The sequence below is a fragment of the Protopterus annectens genome, chromosome 2.part1, assembly GCF_019279795.1.
Source record: "Protopterus annectens isolate FY-2018-M chromosome 2.part1, PAN1.0, whole genome shotgun sequence".
Lineage (NCBI taxonomy): Eukaryota > Metazoa > Chordata > Ceratodontiformes > Protopteridae > Protopterus > Protopterus annectens.
In genome coordinates, this window is record NC_056729.1 from 483,108,972 (window position 1) to 483,131,816 (window position 22,845).

The 22,845-nt window shown below is 40.2% G+C and overlaps 1 protein-coding gene across 7 annotated transcripts in view; it reads right to left on the reverse strand.

Annotated features, from left to right (window-relative positions):
• Positions 1-22,845, reverse strand: part of LOC122794113 (interleukin-15-like) — a 1,779,266-nt gene that overhangs the window by 529,043 nt on the left and 1,227,378 nt on the right. For all 7 annotated transcript variants that reach the window (XM_044062276.1, XM_044062277.1, XM_044062279.1 and 4 more), the window contains one exon: positions 16,997-17,023. In XM_044062276.1, coding sequence (XP_043918211.1) covers positions 16,997-17,023 — 27 coding nt within the window. The remainder of the gene's footprint in view (positions 1-16,996; positions 17,024-22,845) is intronic.

Genomic DNA, 22,845 nt, shown 5'->3' on the forward strand with positions numbered 1-22,845 from the left:
TTGCAGCGACATTTATCTTGCACATATAATTAAGCTAAACTAGCCTTGGGCAAAGATGTTAAGTTTGAGCAAGCAGGAGAGAAGTGTCACATTGTGAGTGAAAAACTTGCAGGAAACTATATTTAAAGACTGCAGATGTGCTCATGAACACGTTTTTTACAGTACTTTACATTCTCAATTCTTCTGTTGTTTGAATTTTACATGTAATACTTAAATCATGCTTTATATAAAAATAAAATATGACTGCTCAATATTCTAGATTTGTCACAAGAACATTTCTTGTACTAATATACTTAGGGACGGGTCTTGTGTGAGCCAAGTGTAACACATTAAAATGTCATTTGTATTACTTGTCCTTTATCTATTCAGCATTTGTAAAAACTGTGGGATTACTGAGGGAGAAGCATGTACTAGATAGGAGTAAACTAAAGTATTTTGGTAATGTCTTATAACCATTGATAAAAGTAAGACAGTAACATTGTGCAAACATTAAATATTTGCTTCTTATCACTACATGAATGGGCTTTTGAAAGTGAGTTGCAAATAAACTCAGAAGTCAGATAAAGATGTTTTAAACAAAGATGTATGACCATCTTACTGAACTCCGAAGTAAATGACCATACTGTCCGCAGCCGATGCCACGAGCCGCCCCTGTTTTGAGCCTTTGTTCCCCTTTTAGTTTAGGCTTTATCCAGATTTCTTCAGCCGAAGGGTCAGAGGTCTACAAACCTCTTTGCTACTGCCAGTGCTAGATCTCGTTCTCTCACACGCACACACACACACACACACACACACACACACACACACGCCACACACACACACACACACACACACACACACACACACACACACACACACCTCTGCTTCAGAAAATGCATGCTAACACAAACCATTTAAAATATGTTCCTATTTTGCACGTTTGTTCTGTTTATTTTAGGCTTATCCAGATACATTGATCTAAGAGCATACCTCTCAACTATACATATTTTTGCAAAATGCCCAGATTTTTGCCTCATATTTTGGGTCTGTTCCTCATAAAAAATGTGTTTTTTGACAAACCACTGGGATGATCTAAAGGTTAACATCACTAAATAATGACATGCATTTGAGTTTCAGATTACATATCCTTCAGAAAATACATAACACAAATCCTGTTACTCTAGCAACTTTCTAAATTTATGAGTAATATTTAAAAATGTGTCCCTATTTCTTAGAATTTTTTCTCCCATTATGTCATGCTTTGTCCAGATTTCTTGTGCTAATAGGTTGAGAACTATGTCTGAGGTTGAGAGGTATGGAAAACTGCTGCTGCCGCCAGGGGATTGCTAGATCTCTTTTATGCTTTATTCTCTCTTGTCTCTCACATATGTACACGCGCGTGCAAACACACACACACACACACACATACACACACACACACACACACACACACACACACACACACACACTCTTTTCTGTTTCACTTGATCAGTCTTTCTCTTACTCTCATACACATATACACACACTTTCTTTTAATTTTTTTTTCTTTTTTTATTTTACACTCACTAAATAGCAAAAGTGCAAACATTAAATATTTGCTTCTTATCACTACATGAATGGGCTTTTGAAAGTGAGTTGCAAATAAACTCAGAAGTCAGATAAAGATGTTTTAAACAAAGATGTATGACCATCTTACTGAACTCCGAAGTAAATGACCATACTGAATATTCATGGAGAATCCTTCTTTGGAGTCCCTGACAGAAGAAGCCTGAAAACTATGCTCTGAGGACAGAATTGACAGCTACACTTCAGGGAAGGAGACATCATAACTGATAGAAGTGTCTTAAAGGTGGCAAGCAGAAAACATCAAAGGTGAATCAGGTTGAGATTCATGCATGACCACATGCTGAATGGCAGATTTTAAAGCACCCACAGGCTAGTCTAGTACTCTAGAATACAATGTTCTTTTTCATTAGTTAATTACTGAAACAACAGTAAATGGACAGCATTTCACTATGGAGTGGTTAAAAAAGCAAACTGCTAAGTGTAAAAAATCTACTTTGCAGGACAAAGTACTGGTGATGGATGGTCAGAACTGATGGACTGGCTAAAACAACAATATAAAAAGAGTAATACTATAAAAAAGTTAGGTAAAGCTGCTGTAAAAACATTGGTATTTTTGCAAAGCTTTTTTGTGTTATGATACTTTACTGTGCCCTGAAAGAGAAACTTATAACCAGATGAACAAATCAGATCCTGTACAGTCTCACTTGTTAGTTATAGCATAATTAGTAACAAAAGTGCTTGAAACTAAAAGGCACCATCAAGCATAATGATCTGAATAAAAGACATAGGCTTCAAAACCTACAAAATATAATGCACTGCAAGGAACACAAAGCAACTCTTAAAATTACAAAAAGCAGCTACTTCTGTATGTATGTTGCTTCAATACTTAGTTGTGTTGTCTGCAAAAATAAAGTCCTGACAGCTCAGTATTGCAAAACTGTCTCAAGAATCTTTTGAGTATGATACACTTAGTCTCTTCATGTCAGACAAGTCAAACATGTTAAAAGTTTTAATTTTATTATTGGATCTTGAACAATCTCTAAATGAGATGATCATCACAGTAGTTCTGGCCAAAAAAGGAAACAAAAAACATCTGGTTCTTTATATGGGCAAGTACTGACATTCAAACAAATAGGTTTGAGACATAAATGTACAGATTTCATTAAGAATGTTGGTAGAATGCCTGCATTATAGCATGAGAGAACACCACTCTAAACAGAGGGTACATTTATTTTGGACATTGACATTGGCTTGAGTTTTTGAAACTTCCTAAGTGAGGAGGTTGGCAAATTTATAAGTTAATTTAAGGTGTTTTAATCCTTGTCCACATAACTTTCTACAAGGTACTGAAAGTAAGGTGTAGGTTCAAGCCATATCCCCAGACATTGTAATGTTAGATTTGACTAATGGGAAGCGTTTAGTATGCCCCTTATTTACAGTGTGTAAAAGATCACAGACGTGGTGTTAGTGTTAATACTAAGCTCTTTATCATGTAAGCAGTCTCACAACTTACTAAACAGTTTTGAATTCCCTTTTTGATACAAGAACTAATTCTAACAACTATCAAAATAATTAAATTTATCTGCAAATAAGTTACCCGAACCTTAGGGAGGACTAACAATCAATCATTAAAAGGAAATAAAATAATACTGGGCCTGGTCCCAGAATATAAGTGTATAGAACATTGCATATGACAAAACCTGGGTCATAAACATCTGAGGCCAAAAATACCTTAAAGATTTTACACAGGCATGGAAATCATAGTGGTCCATCGCCAAACCCTTTTCTTTTTACCTTGCATTAAAGAAGAGCATGGTCCATAGATTCAATGGCCCTTCTAATGTCTACAGATGTGGCTTCTGTTAGAAGCCCTTTTTACATAACAAAATACATGAAACTCATAACACAGTGGATAGCAAGTAACATATTACACACATTTCAGAATCCATGCTGTGCCCGTGGCTATGGATCTTATTTATTAATATGATCCAGAATATAAAATGAGACTTCTCAACAGTCGTCATCAAAGAGCGGATATTATTTTTTAATAACAGACTTGAGCTGAAGATGTGCAAACAACTCCCAGGAGGAGAAAAAGAATCATGGCGTGTTTAGCTGGCATATTACACATAGGATTAAGGTTATGAGCTGTTAACGGACTGCTTCCTGTGGTCCAGGGTTTGATTCCCTCAGCCTCCATTTGCCTACTTTGTGACTCTGAGCATGACACTTACCAGGCAGTTCTCCATGGTCACCCCTGAAAAGTAAACTTGTGCACAGTGGGCTTATCTGGTTATCACTAAAATAAATAAATCAATAAAAGTCCACTTCTGTGGTCAGAGAGAGAGTGACACTGTTATTACAGGTACAATATTTTAAGGAAGGTTGGGTACAGTGCTACTAGTTTTACGTTGTAGTTATTCTGTAGTTTATTTAGTAAGTTTTGCACAGCATGTATTGAAACTGCCCTAAAGTGTACAATTTAAGGAGGATGTTAGGATGTTGAATTGACCTATGTTGGAGAACTGGTTACTAAGAGTCATGCTGGGATTTATAGGGACTTCTGGGTTAGTAACCTGTTTTTTGAGTCATTGTATGAGTAGTTTATGGTCTCACTATCAGATAGTGACCTATCTGACTTAGCAATACCTTCCTTTATCGTTTTCCAAATTAGTTGGTGGTGCCTCAGCAATAGACTTTGTTTATTTTTATTTTTTCTATAAGAATGAGACTTGTCTGAATTTTGGACCATTTCTAGCTCTTTTGAAGTTCCCTGTTTAAAATCCACCTCTGAGCATTTGTTTCTGGCTATACTACTCAGAAACAGCTCCTCGTGGTCCTGCAGAGTGGTCCTAGCAGCAGAGAACTGAGAAAAGCAACTACTTTCCTGATTTAAGTATTTTTTGCTGTTTTTTACCTAAAATACCTTCTCTTGCTTACTTTGAACAAGCTTAAAATGCTGTTGAAGTGGCAGTAGCCCTAGTGGAATGAGGCCTAATCCCAGCTGGAATCTCCTTGCCATGATGGGAATAACAAAATGCAATGCAAAACCCAATCCACCTAGAAATAGTTTGTTTTGACACAGGCTTGCCCTGCGAACTCAAAGCAAAAGAAACAAACAACTGCTGAGACTGCCTAAAATCCTTAGTCCTGCTCAAATAATAACGCAATTGCCTGTGTACATCTAAAGTGTGCAAAATCTTTTCCCCTTTATTTTGGGGATCTGCATAAAAAGTAGGCAAATGAATAGTTTGGTTTAAAGCCACACTAGAAACCACCTTAGGCATAAAGGAAGGATTAGTGCGTAAAGATACCTATCCTTATGAAAAATCAAAAAAGGCTCTACCGCCATAAGGGCCTGCAACTCAGAAACCCTTCTTGCAGAAGTAATGGCCAACAAAAAAGCAGTCTTCCATGACAAGTATTTCAATTCAGCAGTAGCCTGAGGCTCAAAAGGTTGTAGAGTAAGTTTCTCCAACACAAAATTGAGATCCCAAGCAGGAGTAGGAGCTCTACGTGGGGGTCTTATATTCTTTGCCCCTCTAAGAAATTGCTTGAACAAAGGATGCGAAAACAATGGTGGGTCACAATCATAGTGAGCTGAAATTGCTGCAGCATGAATCTTAATGGAAGAGAAAGACAAACCTTTGTCCAATAACTCAGTAAGATATTGAAGAGCCACACTCAAATTAGGCTCAGAAATCTCCAAATTGTTTGCTGCACTCCAAAATAAAATCTCTTCCATTTTTCTGCGTACACTTTCCTTGTACTAGGTCTTCTGGCTTCCATAATCACATTTAAAACTTGTTGAGGAAGTTGAGACCTGCTGTCTTTCAAAACAGAATATGCCAGGCTGTTAGATGAAGAGAGTGAAGCTTGACATTGAGCAGGTGACCGTCCCTCTGAGACAACAGGTGTGGAATCAAGGGTAAAGGCCATGGAGGCTTCCTTACCAGACTCCTCAGTAATGGGTACCAGTGCTGCGAGGCCAATCTGGAGCTATTAAAATCATCCTTGGCTTGTCTTGTCTGACCTTTAGAAGCACCTTTGGGAGAAGAGGCAGAGGTGGAAAAGCATACACATGAAGATTTTTCCAACTGAAAGAAAGAGCATCCACTTTCCAAGCTGTGTGATGAAACCTCTTTGTGCAAAACTTTGGCAGCTGGTGGTTTAGTGGAGAAGCGAACAGATCTATGTCTGGAGTTCCCCATGACACTGTCAAGTTTTGAAATACATGAAGATCCAGTTTCCACTCGTGGGGATCCATGATTTGTCTGCTTAACACATCTGCTAAGGAGTTCTGTGCTCCGGCAGAAACCTTGCCTGAAGAGTTAGTTGCAAGCTGAGCGCAGTCTCCCATAAAATCATTGCTTGCCTGCACAATGGGTAAGAATGTGTTCCCCTTGTTTGTTGATGTACCACATGACAGTTGTGTTGTCTGTTAGAATCAACACCTGCCCTGGAAGAAGTAATTCCTTGAAAGCCATTAATGCAAACTGGACTGCTAACATCTCTTTCATGTTGATATGTAGATGCTGTAGTCTGGCAGGCCACTTGTCTTGTATCCACTTTCCATTTAGATGAGCTCCCAAGCAATGTCTGAGGCATCTGTCGTTAGAATCTGACTTCGCCTCTGGCCGGGTCACAGAGAGTCCCTTGTTTAGGTGACATCCTGAGCCCACCACAAAAATTCCTTTTGAATGCAAGGTATTATTTGAATGACAGTGTCCAAATCCTGGCAGTGCTGTGTCCATACATTTTGAGATACCATTGCAGCTTCCTCATATGCAGTTTGGCATTGGGAAGCACCAGAATACAAGATGCCATGAACCCTAAGGCTTGAAGGACTGTCCTTGCAGTCAGCCGGACTGAAGAGATAGTTGATGGAAGTAACTGGAAAGATTCTTTTGTTTGTCCGGGGTTAAAAGGCCATCTGGGCTGCTGTATTCAGTCTCACACCCAGAAAGCACATGTCTTGAGAGGGTACTAGACTGGACTTTATTTCGTTCACAGAATACCCTAGGCATCTTAGCACTGCTATGACATATTCCAAATGCTGTAGAAGGTCTTCCTTTTCTTGAGCCAGAATCAGGCAGTCGTCCAAGTAAGGATAGATTTGAATTCCTTTTAGCCTGAAGTAAGCTATCACTGGAGCCAGAACCTTTGTGAATACTCTGGGCGCAGTAGACAAGCCAAAGGGCAATGCAGAGAACTGATAATGAGAATTTCCAGCTCGAAAACGCAGATACTTCCTGCAACTTAGTGTTATAGGCACATGAAGGTAAGCTTCCTTGAGATCTAAAGTTACCATCCAGTGATCTTTGCCCAGCAGAGGTAAAAGCTGTTGTAACGTCAACATTTTGAACTTGGGAATGTCCAGATAAGTGTTGAGGATAGATAAATCCAAAATTGGTCTCCACGTGTTCCCCTTCTTCGGTACTAGGAACAGGCGAGAATAAAATCCTAGGTACTTATCTGGCACAGGAACTGGCTGAATGGCCCCTATTTGGAACAACAGAGAAATTTGCTTGTGAGCCTCTGTTCTTTGTAGAGGAGGAATGTCTGGCATGCCTTTGAAAGGAGGCAAGGTATGGAAATAAAACCTGTAACCGTGGTGAATGATATCCAGAACCCATCTGTCTTGGGTAATTAAATCCCAATTTTCTTTGAAAAGAGACAGCCTTCCTCCCAAAGGTGCTGCCAGGCGAGAATGAACTGGCAGCTGAAAAGGCAGGTCATTGGGTCTACTTGCGAAAGGACTGACCCCTGCCCTCACCAGAAGTCTGAGCAGGGAACTCCTGTCCTAGGCCTAAAAGAACCTTATGCTCTGCCCCTACCACGTCTAGACCTACCCCTAGACTGGGAATCATAAGCAGGATAAGTCCATCCCTTAGTAGGCCAATTTCTACTAAACTTAGGAGGCTGCACCTGCAAAAATCTTAACAGTTTGCATAGACTTAGCCTTGTCCTCCATTTTCTTTAAAACTGCTTCCACAGGAACCAAACAACACATCAGACTGCAAAGGAGCATCCAAAATCCTTGTTTTAACATGCTCAGCTAAATTCTGATCTCTCAACCAGGCGTGCCTCGAAGAACAGAACCAGTGGCAGCCACCCTCGAGGAGGCCTGCACAGCATCAAAACCACACTGCAAGGAATGTTTACCCACCTGTTCAGACACATGAACTAAATCCTGCAACTCTTTACACTCAATACCTTCCGCCAGAGCATCCACCTTAGATTTCAATTGTGAAAGGAGATAATTCTGATATTTTAACATGTGAAACTGACAATTCAATGCCCTCATGGCTAAAGTGGAAGAAGTATACACTTTCTTTCCCCATCTATCCAAAGCCCTTGCCTCTTTATCAGGAGGGACAGGATTTTTAACAACAGAGGCCTTCACACCTTTAGGCCCCTGAGAGACAGTTTCGGGTCTGCCCTAGGACTCTTAAAAAGATACTTATGAGCTTCAGGCACCCTATAGTACCTATCCGGTTTAACTGGGGCAGGAGGCAAAGAATCAGGATTCAGCGCAGCCTCTGCAAAAACATCTTCCACTACATTCAGAACAGGAGGTATAGCTAAAGGCCTATGCTGGGGTAAAAACAAGAATTCCCTAAGCCTCTTCCTGGAATCAGAGAAATATTGACCTTCCCATTTAAAATGCTCCCTCATGGAATGCAGAGTCTCTGAAAATGAGAAATCCTCAGGAGGAGAAGCTGAAGGAGTAGAATCATCCACATCAGAATCAGAATAAGGAGGATACTCCTGCAAGTCTTCAGCCGAAGACTCAGAAGCCTCCGAACATTGCTCAAAACTCTCAAACTCAGGTTCCACCCTAGGCCTCTTATCAGGAGGGGGCATAGAACCTCTAATCATAGTAATCAAATCCTCTGCCATTTTAAGCATATGTTTCTTAGGCAAAGACCCTGAAGCACTAGGAGAAACCCCCACTGAAGCTAAACTTGGCCTGCCTCTCAAAGAAGCCTTGGAAACAGAAGGGGAGGCTCTAACCACCTTAGGAAGAGAGGAAGAACAGGCACCTGAGAAGCCCCTCCAGCCTGGCCTACTTCCTGAGAGGACACATCCTGTAACAGTAAAGTCTCACTGAGACTCCAAAGAAACTCCTGGCAGAACCTCCGGCTCCACTGAGCCTTCTAAAGAACCGACGTCTGGGACTGTCGGTTCTTCCACTCTAGGCTTTGCTGCTTTGTCCTTGCGCTTTTGGCGAAGCGGCGCCGGAGCATCCGGCGGCATTTTATAATTACAACGCTTCCCAAAACTAACCTAGCACAGTCTAACCTTCTCTTAATAGTGCGTTTGTTAAATCTAGCACAAGAGCGGCATCCAACAACATCGTGCTCAGGCCTAAACAAGGTATACACAAAGTATGGTAATCCCTATGAGGTATCTGGTTCCCACAAGAAATACAGTTATTGGCTTTTTCTGACATCCGGTTAAATACTGAGGCAAGAAAAACCAAAATATTCTAGCGGGTACTTAGCCAACTTTGATTCGGTCTGAAACTCTGACTTCAGAAACTTTCAGAACGCCAACCTGCACTCGCAAAATTGCTTCTGCATCGGACCATGCGGCAAAAAAGACTGAAGTTATGACGTCGGTCATGCGCATTAGTACCCTGACGTACTGACGTCAGTCTAATGCGCCCTGACCGACGTCAGCCATATACTTTGGTATTCGGGCCGACTGGACAGCGGACTACCCAATAGTTAGGACTGCAGCAATGTGGAATGAAGAACATCACCCTAGCCCAAAGGTTCCTGGAATTCATAAATTCAAATGCAATGGAACAGCTAGTCACCTCTCCCACAAGGGGAGATAATATACTAGACCTGATCATCACAAACATGGGGACAAAGTGCTCCACACCAGAAGTATACCCCTCACTAGTGAGATCTGACCACAAACTAATCACCGTGGATATACATATCCCACCTCCACCCCCAACACAAAAGACTACAGTGAAAAACATCTCAAAAGCCGACTTTACACTTCTTAAGACTGAGATGGTATCCTTTAAGCCCACTGGGCCAGTGGAAACCACATCCCACAATGCTGAATCCTTTACAAATGCTTTCTATGGACATCTCCAAGAATGCATGGATCATGCAATCCCAAATAAAACCAAGACCCTCTCCACCAAGGGCAGGCATCCTGTCTGGTGGACCCCAGCCATAAACAAATTGTATAACAAAGAAGGAAGCTACAGAGCAAAATCCCATAAAGAGAAGGCATCTCTGATCAGCACTAGTAGAAAGCTACGTTCTCTCATAAAAACATCCAAGGCCAACTTTGAGACAAAAATCGCTATGGACACTAAAGATAACCACAAGGCCTTCTTCTGCTATGTTAGAAACCTGGGCGGAAACCCTCAGATATGCTCAGAGTTAGTTCACAATGACAAAAAATACACTGAACCCACAGATATTGCCAACATTCTGGCAGACAGGTTCAGTGCAAATTTCTCCCCTCCCTCACCCCCAAAAGAAGAAATACTTATCCCAGCTGAATGTAACCTCCCTGTCATCTCAGATGTCCAGGTGAGACCCGCCTCAGCAAAGCTAAAAACACAGCATCAATGGGACCTGACGGTATCCCGGGTTGCGTGCTACGTGAACTCCAAGAGGAGCTAAACCCACACATAAAAATGCTATTTAACCTTAGCCTTACTACAGGATATGTACCTGAACACTGGCGTACAGCAACAGTGGTCCCACTCCACAAAGGAGGCACCTCTACAGACCCTGGTAACTACCGCCCCATAAGCTTAACCAGTCTGGTCTGCAAAGCTATGGAAAGAATCAATATGGAACTCATAAATAGAGACATTGGGGACCTACAGACACTTGATCCCACCCAGTTCGGCTTTGTAAAGGGCAGATCCTGCCTTTTGAACCTGGTTGACTTTTTCGAAACAGTCACTAGAGCCATTAACGAGGGCAAAGTAGTCCATACAGCCTACCTGGACTTGGCTAAAGCTTTCGACACAATACCCCACTCAGGCATCATAGACAAGCTCAACAGCTTAAATGTAAATCCATATGTCACAAGATGGGTTGCAAACTGGCTAAAGGACAGAACCCATAAAGTCAAAATCACTGGAGCTATGTCAGACTCAAAGCCAGTCACAAGTGGAGTCCCACAGGGCTCTGTCCTGGGACCCCTCTTGTTCGGCATTTATTTCTCAGATGTGAAAGCAAACATGGGAGGGTTGTGGCTGACAAAGTTCGCAGATGACTGCAAACTAGGCGCCATAGTCGATACACCAGCTGACACATACATCCTACAGAAAGGCCTCACTGAAATGGACAACTGGTGCCGGAGTCATGGCCTTAAACTAAATGCCAAAAAATGTATAGTCATCCCCTTTGGGAAAAACAAAGTACCCACAAATTATAACATAGACAGTAACCCACTGAGTACAGAAAAAGTAATCAGAGACCTGGGGACCCAAGTCGATAGTGACCTCTCATTTGACACCCACATTGCCAAAGTGGTTAGAAAGACTTTCTACCTTGCCCACCTTATCATGAAGGGATTCACATCCAGATCAAAGGAGGTCATTGTACCCTTATACTCCTCCCTTATCAGGCCCATGATTGAGTACAGTGCCCCATTTGGTATGTACCTCACCCGGCACTTGCAACAGCTGGAGAGACCCCAAAAGTACCTCATTAAGAGGATCAAGGGTCTCCAACATATGTCATATGCTGCCAGACTAAAGAAACTCCAGCTCTATTCAGTAGCATACCGCCTACTCAGAGGTGATCTGTGCCTGACGTACAAGGCCATGTCCAATCAGGAATTGATGGACATGCTCCACCTCAAAAAATCCAACTCCATCAGAACCATGAGAGCTAAAGATTTAAACCTCAGCACAACTATGAATAGGACATGCTGGAGGGACAGATTCATAACTCAGAGGCTTCCCATACTCTGGAACAGAATCCCAGTTCATGTTAGACGGAGCCCCTCACTGACTCTCTTCAAGAGAAATCTTGACGAGTGAATGGGAGATCGTAGGTTTACCCCGGGGGTCATCTCTGTGTCACTACTAGACAGAGGCACAGTAAACTAATTCTATTATGTAAGGCGGTCTTCACTGTGTCACTACTAGACAGTGGCACAGTATTCTAAATCTATTCTGTACACTTTTGTACCATTACATGGGGTGGCAAAAGCCACATCACTATGGCTAGGCTTATAAATGCCCCAGGGCAGATAGCCTAGTACTAAACTATGAAACTATGAAATTCCTATATTCTTTCTTAAGAACCTGATATAGCTAAAACTAGACCATGTCCTAGGTTGCCTTAGATTTTTTTCATGTCTCTTGTCTTTCCTTTGATTGTGATTTTGGAGAAGAGGTATTCCAAGGGACACATATGCCATATTAGTCTCCTAACACTTAGTGGGAACAATTCACCTTAAATTGATGTAAATAAGGAAATAATTCATGGTAGCCATATTTAACTGCTGGAATTCTGTTTCCCCAATCCCATTCCTTGAAAATGCAGTTCTTGGAATTGTTTAACACAGTGCAAGGCCACTATGAGATCATAGCTATGTAAGCCACTTAATGCTTTTTAGGGGTTTCCTCTTTTCTCTGTGGCTGTATGCCCATAGATCTATATTTACATTTATATCTATAACTACATCTGTATAGATATATATATATATATATATATGTGTGTGTGTGTGTGTGTGTACGCAAATTTGTGTGTGTGTGTGTGTGTGTCTATATATATATATATATATATATATATATATATATATATATATATATATATATGTACACGCACATTTGTGTGTGTGTGTGTGTGTGTGTGTGTGTGTTTTCATGCAGAGAGGAAGTTCCCCACCTATGTAGATGTGCTTCACCTTTCTAAAAAACTGATGTCACCCACAACTTTGATGGGCACACTTATGAATTTGATGTCTCCTGTTTGTTGTCAGTTGGTTATTACAGATTGATCTCTTGTAGATGATCATAGTCAGTACAACTATTTGTCTTAAATTACCTACCTTGTCAGTCATTTACATATTTATAACGAGGATGGTTTCCATCCTAACAGGAAAAGACACACCCCAGGCTTTTGAACTTCTTAAGAATGATAGGCAGTCATTGGACAATGGTCATTTTGGGAATTATGATATAGGTTTGCTTAATACTCTTAGTAACACAACTAGAAAACTGCCTGGCCCCTGTACAGGTTAGTCAGTGGACAGGGGCTACATGCTTATATCTGTTCCACTGCCCACCAATAAATTTAAATATTTTACAAAAGGGTATACAAACTTAAAACACTATAAACAGCCTGTCTACAAGAGCATGCAGGTAGTATGCAGTGTTACATGGCTATAGGACTACACTGACACCTAAATATAAGCTCCACACTGATGACAGATCCAATTGAAATGTAACATTTACATACTAAGAAAAAAAAATCTACTGATTCATAAGCTTAACTATCTGAATTTCCAGGCAGACAGACATAACTGGTGAAAATTCAGATGTTTAAACTAAAGAATACTTCTGTCTTCTCTTTTCAGCTATTTTGGTTTATATCTTTTTTTGTACAGATCATAGCTGTGACTGAATAAAGTGTCTCTTCTGTATAGTAAAGATTTTGTTGCAATGCCTTGGTTAGCTATTTCCTTGAAGAATATAGAAATAGATTTTGCAAACTCAGAGCCGAATAATTACAAATTAACATTCTATGTATAACTGCTGTACCTGCCAGCAGAAGGTAGTTGCAATCTTCAGTTACAAATTACGTATGCTTTTCTATATATATATATATATATATATATATATATATATATATATATATATATATATATATATCATAGAAAAGATCACCATTTCCCACATATTTTTTGCTACTTAAAAGCCTAAGTATAGCAAACTGAATCACATATTTTTAGTTTCCCTGCTACAGTTTTTTTGTCTACTTGCCACTCACAAATCTATTATGTTCTGAGTCAGAAAACAGCATATCTACTTTCAGACAACACATCTCCACTAAAAATGTTTTACTCAAGCTCCATTACAATTTCTGTAAGACTTTTTAGTCCTATAATTCAGCCCAGGGCTAGTTTGTCTGATCTAAACCAGCTTAGTTTAAGATCTTTGATGTAATAATGTTTTTGAATATTCCCGATATGCATTAGCAAGGACTTCTTTACAATTCCTTGTGAGGTTCGGTTGTATAGGCAGGAAATGATTGACATATACTATCCATCTGAGAGCATTATAAATCTACTTCCTAGTAGTTGTCTCACTAGCAAGTTGCTGTCCTCATTACTTAATGAGTATTTTTTTCTCAAACCTTCTAGCACATATATTGTTAACCAACAGTGCAACATATCCTACTGTTTGCTCGGTCCACTGACAAAAATATGTGAAATCATACTGAATGTAACTGGGAAGTCAACATTCTCATTTCAAATGAATCATTTATTTCTTCATAAAAAAGTCCCTCACTCACACATGATCATTTAAATGTAATCAATTTACTGTAAGGTAGCAGCTTTCATATGCAACTAACCAGCTTCCCATGCACACGCACACACACACACACACACACACACACACACACACACACACACACACACACACACACAATCTACTTTCTGATTGGGTACACATTTAATGATTAGCTATGATCAAGTAAAGTTAAATACATTTTGCTGTTCATAATTTATACAGTCTGCTTCAAATATGTATATCCTCAACATGTGACTGTAACTGACCGAGAGCAGATTAGTTGTTTTTAGTTTCAGACTGTCAGTCCTAAATTACTACCTTTCACGTGTATACACTATGTTTCACAGTCATCTAACAAATTAAATTTTACCCAATGACTTGTTTGTTTCGCAGACACACATGGACCCTGCATCCTGCCTATCATTGCTTAATTGCAGCAAAATATTTCTTTATTTACATTTGTTTAACAGGAAAGTCAGACTGGGAATGAGACCACTTTCAGCAGAGGCCTGGACTGAAAAGCTCCATGAATGCAATAAATATACATAAGAAAAACTTTATACAAGACGTGTTATATAACAAATACATTGTTAAGTACAATATAAAGTAAAACACAGGTATAGCTGAAAAAACATGTGAAACACATGTTTCAAATAAAAGTAAGATGTGAATGAAATGTTAAAAAAGATGAACACAAGGAGAAACAGGTAGGGACTAACGGATATGGAAGGAAGGTAACATTTTTTTAATACAGAAGACATTAGTTTTACTGAGTCAAGGCAGTTTCAAAATGAATGGAGAAAGGTTCAGAGTACACAGAATCAGTAGTAGAGTGGGCTAAGCTGTAGCAGAATCAGCAGTAAGAGGGATATGTTAATGGAGATATGAAATAAGCAGGAAAGGGAGGTTGGCTGTGAAGTAGAGTATAATTATAAGATATATTGTAGGAAGCAGTCTGTGCAGTAGTTAGAACACAAACAAAATGAATACAGTACATAGATGAGCACTGTAGTACTAGGTGACGGGAAGAACGGAAGAAAGGAAACTAAAAAATTCTAGGTGCACTGCCAGCAAAAAGTACTTCTGTTTTAGGGAGAACTCCATCTCCCCATGATCCTACATTACTCCAAGCTCTAAATTATGCTGTCTGAAGTCTGAATCATTCACAGCAGTGAAACATAACAAGATTCAAATGCACTATACTGCATGCTCACAGCTAGAAGCAGGACCACAACATTGACTGTCTGCAGTAAAGTCCTGCTTCCACGTTCATTGTTTTCAGTAGAGGGTGAGTTATTTCAATAGTGTGGCTAAACAGCCTGCTCTGTAAAAGACAGATTCCAGAGTCAAATAACAAGATAGTAAAAATATTGCCACAAAGTCTAAAAAGGTGAAAACAGTGCTATCTCTGTAATGGATGTAAACGAGCCTTTATTGAAAAGTTCTTTTAATTTCAGTGGAACATGTAGATTTATAGATAAACAAGCAAATGATGGAGACATAACAGGAACTTACAGGTGGAGTTAAGACGTACGCTAACTAAGGTAACAGAGCCTCATTTGCTTTCTTGTCAGCTTTTAATCTGACAGATAAGTTAAATGTTGAATCTTATTGTCATGCATTCCTCTGTGTTATTGTCTGATAATGCTTCTATAATTCTTGTTGTTACTTGCTGTTTTGTTCTTAAGTTCATAAATGTAGTAATGTGACAGAGCCTGCTGAGGAACACGCCTTCAAGTTTGGGTCAAAAACTAAACTTCCTATCCAGTTGTCAAGGCACTTTTTAGAATGATCTAGGATATTTGAGATACATAATATGAACAGGATGTGTATTGCACAAAAGTAGGGTTACATAAGTCAAACATGAACTCCTTAATTTTGTTACATTAAGACAGAGAGTGAAATTGTCATTCCTGTGTAGATGACTACAAACACTAGTGTAAATTTCTAGGTTAAGACATGCCTGAAATAACTCATTCTTAAACATCTTATATGCTAAAATAAACTTAGCTCTCTCATATCTTGCACTGAAATGTAAAAATGTTCAGTTTCATACATCTTCTCATGTGACTAAGTGCTTTAACCAAAGGTATTCTTTTAATAAACCTACACTGAATATTTCAAGCATTATCACTTGCCATTAGAATAAATACAAAAAATAGTGTATTCTAAAATGGGGTGGATGAAAATTTTAAATAAATTTATCTAGTTAATTTACCTTCTTAACATGATAGATTTCTTCATTAAGCCAAGCTGACCCACACCTTTGAATCGAATGGTATGTGTATGTTTATCGGATACAAATTTTGAAGTAATATTAATTCCTAAATTTTTGTATACTGTTACATCTTCTAAGACAGAATCATATAACGTATAAGAAATTATTAACTGGTGGCTTACCAAATAAAGTTACTTTACATGTTTTGGTACTGAAGTGTAAGCCTGTTGTGTTGTAATGTTTCTGTTTATATAGCACTGATAAATGCAATTGTGATGGTGCAGCAGTTTGTGTTGTCATCTCGCAGCAAATGGCTCTCCGGTTTAATTTTCGGCTGGGGTGCCTTCTATTTGGAGTCTGCATGTGATCTCTGCATTTGTGTGGGTTTCCTCAGGGTGCTCCAGTTGCCTTCCACATTCCAAAGACATGCAGTAGGTGAACTGGACACTCTAAATTGGCTGTAGGTACAAGTGCCTGGTACAGGTGAACTACAGCGGCTGGGCTAGCCACCCAGTGGTGTAAACCTTGGCTCGAGATGATTATTACTATTGAAGTGACACCCAAATTCCATGCGCATAATGGGAAAAGGGGGTTGAGGATGGATGAAATATTAACAAAAAAAGCAAGAAAATTTCTAGCACATGCATTCTTGGACAGCAAATAATTTCAGTAGCAGAAATCTTGTGAAGAACAAATCCAAATAACCTACTAATACTTACAATCTCCGGTGTATACAGCATCAATTTCTACAAGAAAATGAAAAACAATTTTAGCTAGGTTTAAGTGTTTGATACAATAAAAATATGTTTTTGTAAAACAAACCGAAAATGTGACCATCACATTTTTATTAGCATTAACTCTCAGTTTTACATAGATAATCTCTGCTTTTCTCCACATACTTTTATCAAATTTCCTCTGCATGAACCATAATTATTAGGAAGGTAACAGAGCCAAACACCAACCCAAGCAATTGTGATCAATCTTTCTTAAAGAAAAATATTAATAATCATGTCCTCCCTGCATTCACGTGAGTTTCCTCCAGGTGCTCAGGTCTCCTCCCACATTCCAAAGACTTGCAATAGGTGGATTGGACACTCTAAACTGGCCATAGGTGCGAGTGTGTATGTAAGTGAGTGGTATGGATGAACTACCGTGGCAGGGCTAGCCACCCGGTGGTGTAAACCCGGGCTCGAGATGATTGTTGCTGTTGAAAGTGACACCATGTCCCCATGTGCAAAATGGGAATAACGGGTTGAGGATGGATAGATGGAACCTGAGTGGCATTTACCTACTTAATTACAGGTATTAGAATGGAAAAATGTACACTCTCTACTATCAAAGACCCAGTTAACCTCTTAGCAAAAAATGAAGACAAAATATTACAGGTGAAGCTGTAAATATTTCTGATAATTCTGAGTAGGAATTCTCTGTGTTAATATTTATGTGAGGTGTTAGCCTGTGCAACACTGAATTACTGTATTCAGGCGGATGAACGCAAAAGAACCTTCCTTCAGTACCATTAGCAAGTTCAGGCCTGGAAGAAGGACTGCTAACTACTTTTGTCAGAAATGACAGTGCTAAACGCAATCTGCTAATGAGCACTATTGACACTTCACCTTCTCATTCCCGAACTACAACCAGTAGGGTACAGTTATATAAGCTGAACTTATCAGAATAGTAGATGTTTGAATGATCACTACTGTAATAGCCTTAGCTATATGGGTTACATCCTGCCAAGCATATAATGGCCAATCAATTTCCAAAGCTTCAGGGCACCTTCCATGAACACAAACTGTCTCGCAGCTCATGCTCAGCTAAATAAAAGATAAGTTTGGGTGTGAAGCCCTTTTAGAGCTTTCCTGCCAAGACAGACAGACAGAGAGAGAGGGAGAGGGAAGCTGATCCCCGAAAGGACAATGCTAAGAACAACAAAAAATAAATGTCCACACCCTGGCATAAAAAACACACCAAAAAAACAAGGGGGCGGACGGAGGGAGCATTTAATGCAGCAGTGATCATTCGAACATCTACTGTTATGGTAAGTTCAACCTACACAACTGTGCTGTGCTCATCATACTGATCACTGCTGTAATAGCCACATGGGTAGATTACCTTAGCTAACTACATTTGGGAGGTGAAAGAAGAAGAGTCCAGGAAACCCTGGAGAATGGTACTAGCAAAGCTTGATCTGGACCTAGAGAACGAATCAAGCTTAAAGTGCTTTGTAAAAGTATGTACAGAGGACCAAGTAGCAGCCTCCAGAATCTTTCTAGAATCCAGCCCTTTCCAAAAAGCCATAGATAAAGCCAAGGCATAGAGGGCATTGACCTGCCTGGAATAGATTTGTTATGCTGAGTATAACAAAAGTTAATAGCCTTAGACCACCATTTGGAAATAGTCTGTTTTGACACCAGTTGCCCCTTCTTCTTACCTTCACAAGAAATACACAACTGATCTGAATACCTGAACAATTTAATCTTATTAAGATACTACCAGAGTTGTTTGTGGACAGCCAAAGTTTGTGGACATCCAAAGTAAGGTATATCCTTTCACCTTCATTTTTTTAAGTTCAGTAAAGAAAATGGGAAGATGGATAGTTTGGCTTAAAGTAAACTTGGATACCACTTTAGGCATAAAAGAAAGATTAGTTTTCAAAGAAACCCTGTCCCTAAAGAAAATGAGATAGGGTTGGCTCAACATAAAAGCTTGCAACTCAGACACTCTTCTTGCACAGGTCAGAGTGATCAGTAAAACTATTTTCTTGTTAAGAACCTCAAGAAAGCCAGATTACCTGGCTCAGATATTGGTTGAAAGAGTGGAAAAGCATACAGAAACATTCCTGTCTAAAGAAAAGAAAAGGCATCTTTCTTCCAGGCCTTCTTACATACAGTCCTGGAACAGCATATTGCCAAATGATTGTTCAAAGAGGAAGCAAAAGTATCTACTTCAGGAACCCCCCCCCACAGATGGATCAAATACTGGAAGATCCCCCGATCTAGCTTGCATTCATGAAAGTCTGCCCTGGTCCTGCTCAGCTTTTCTGCCACACAGTTTTGCTCTGATGGAATGTATGTGAGATTGTGCTGTGAAGCTATATCCCAAGCTAATATATCTAGTCTGCAAAGGGGGTACAACCTGGTCTCCCCTTACTTGTTGATGTACCATCTGGCTATGGTATTCTCTGAAATCACTTGAAGAGGTCCCAGAGGTCAAAGATGGTTCAGAGAGTTGAGTGCCTTAATCAGGGCAACCATCTCCTAGATATTTATTCGCTTGTATCTCTCTTTAGTGTCCCACATCCCTTGAACTTTTATCCCTCTTGAAACTGCTCCCCAAGCATATCTGAAGTGTCTGTGGTGACTGGCTCATTTGGAGCATGAAGGGAGAAGAGGAGACCTAGATTTAAGGATATCTGTTGTCTCCACAAAAGGTTTTCTCTTCTGATAAACTCCAGCACTGGGATTTGAAAAAAAAATAAAAAAAAGGTGCTGATGCTGTTCTGGATCGTTCTCATGTGGAGTCTTGCCAGGGGTTTCATGAGAATCATAGATGCCATGAGATCCAAAATCCTGAGGTATTCTCTCTCAGTGACCAAAGTCTAAGTGGAACATAATAGACACAGCTCTAAATAAAGATCCATTTTTCCTGTGGAAGAAAATCTCTTTAAAATAAGGTGTCTATTTGACAACCCAGGAACACAATCCTATTTGAAGGATTTAAGAAAGACTTTTTAATCTATCCATTCATCCACCACCCCTTTTTCCCATTTTTGCACATGGGGTTGGCGTGCTACTTCAACAGTGACAATCATCTAGAGCCAAGGTTTACACCACTGGGTGGCTAGCCTAGCCTTTCCACAGTAGTTCTTCCACACAAAGTACAGTTTTGTACCTACCATAAATGTAGATGTTCGAGGATTCCCTTGCTGCAGTCCTGACTATTGGGTATAGTCCGCGTCCCAGTCGGCTCGCATGACCGGCGTCATTTCCTCAGTCTTTTCTTGCCCCAGATGTCAGAAGACCCAAAAGACAAGTCCCAAAACAACCTGCACCAATAAACATGTACAATATATACAGTAATATATATACAAAAATATAAGCATGTAAAGGCACCTACACCACCACCCTGAAACACAGAGGGAAGGAGGGATTGGACTGCAGCAAGGGAATCCTCGAACATCTACATTTATGGTAGGTACAAAACTGTACTATGTTCTTTGCTGCAGTCCTGACTATTGGGTAGAATCCCAAAGCAGAGGTAAGGGAGGCTGGCAAATTATAAAGTAGCAGGAGCTGACAACATGCCTTGTAAAACAGCTGTGGCAAAACCAGCTCTAGACTTAGAGTATATAGGCAGGTGATAATGCCTAGAGAAAGTATGCACTGAACTCCAAGTAGCTGCTTCCAGAATATCCTTAGTTGCCACCCCTTAGAAATGCTGTTGAAGTGGCAGTAGCCCTAGTGGAATGAGGCCTAATCCCAGCTGGAACCTCTTTGCCATGATGGGAATAACAAAATGCAATGCAAAAGCCAATCCACCTAGAAATGGTTTGTTTTGACACAGGTTTGCCCTGTGAACTTAAAGCAAAAGAAACAAGTAACTGCTGAGACTGCCTAAAATCTTTAGTCCTGCTCAAATAATAATTGCCTGTGTACATCTAAAGTGTGCAAAATCTTTTCCCCTTTATTTTGAGGATCTGCAAAAACGTAGGCAAATGAATAGTTTGGTTTAAAGCCACACTAGAAACCACCTTAGGCATAAAGGAAGGATTAGTGCGTAATGATACCCTGTCCTTATGGAAAATCAAAAGGGCTCTACTGCCATAAGGGCCTGCAACTCAGACACCCTTCTTGCAGAAGTAATAGCCAACAGAAATCTTCCATGACAAATATTTCAATTCAGCAGTAGCTGCCGGCTCAAAAGGTTGTAGAGTAAGTTTTTCCAACACAAAATTGAGATCCCAAGCAGGAGTAGGAGCTCACGTGGGGTCTTATATTCTTTGCCCCTCTAAGAAACTGCTTGAACAAAGGATGCGAAAACAAAGGTGGGTCACAATCATAGTGAGCTGAAATTGCTGCAGCATGAATCTTTATGGAAGAGAAAGACAAACCTTTGTCCAATAACTCAGTAAGATATTGAAGAGCCACACTCAAATTAGGCTCTGAAATCTCCAAATTCTTTGCTGTACACCAAAATAAAAATCTCTTCCATTTTTCTCTCCTAGTACTAGGCCTTCTAGCTTCCATAATCACATTTAAAACTTGTTGAGGAAGCTGAGACCTTCCATGTTTCAACACAGAATATGCCAAGCTGTGAGATGGAGAGATTGAAGCTTGACATTGAGCAGATGACCGTCCTTCTGAGATAACAGATGAGGAATCAGAGGTAAAGGCCATGGAGGCTTCTTTACAAGACTCCTTAGAAGTGGGTACCAGTGTTGCGAGGCCAATCTGGAGCTATCAAAATCATCCTTGGCCTGTCCTGTCTGACCTTTAGTAATACCTTTGGAAGAAGAGGTAGAGGTGGAAAAGCATAGACATGAAGGTTTTTCCAACTGAAAGACAGAGCATCCACTTTCCAAGCTGTGTGATGAAACCCCTTTGTGCAATACCTTGGCAGCTGGTGGTTTAGTGGAGAAGCGAACAGATCTATGTCTGGAGTTCCCCATGACACTGTCAATTTCTGAAATACATGAAGATCCAGTTTCCACGGGATCCATGATTTGTCTGCTTAATACATCTGCTAGGAGTTCTGTGCTCCTGGCAGAAACCTTGCCTGAAGAGTCAGTTGCAGGCTTAACGCAGTCTCCCATAAAATCATTGCTTGCCTGCATAGAGGATAAGAATGTGTTCCCCTTGCTTGTTGATGTACCACATGACAGTTGTGTTGTCTGTCAGAATCAACACCTGCCCTGGAAGAAGTAACTCCTTGAACGCCATCAATGCAAACTGGACTGCTAACATCTCCTTCATGTTGATATGTAGATGCTGTAGTCTGGCAGGCCACTTGTCTTGTATCCACTTTCCATTTAGATGAGCTCCCCAAGCAGTGTCCGAGGCATCTGTCGTTAAAATCTGACTCGCCTCTGGCCGGGTCACAGAGAGTCCCTTGTTTAGGTGACATTCCTGAGCCCACCACAAGAATTCCTTTTGAAGGCAAGGTATTATTTGAATGACAGTGTCCAAATCTTGGCAGTGCTGTGTCCATACATTTTGAGATACCATTGCAGCTTCCTCATATGCAGTTTGGCATTGGGAAGCACCAGAATACAAGATGCCATGAACCCTAATGCTTGAAGGACTGTCCTTGCAGTCAGCACGGACTGATGAGATAGTTGATGGAAGTAAAGTGACAGACTCTTTTGTTTGTCCGGGGTTAAAAGGCCATCTGGGCTGCTGTATTCAGTCTCACACCCAGAAAGCACATGTCTTGAGAGGGTACTAGACTGGACTTTATTTCGTTCACAGAATACCCTAGGCATCTTAGCACTGCTATGACATATTCCAGATGCTGTAGAAGGTGTTCTTTTCTTGAGCCAGAATCAGGCAGTCGTCCAAGTAAGGATAAA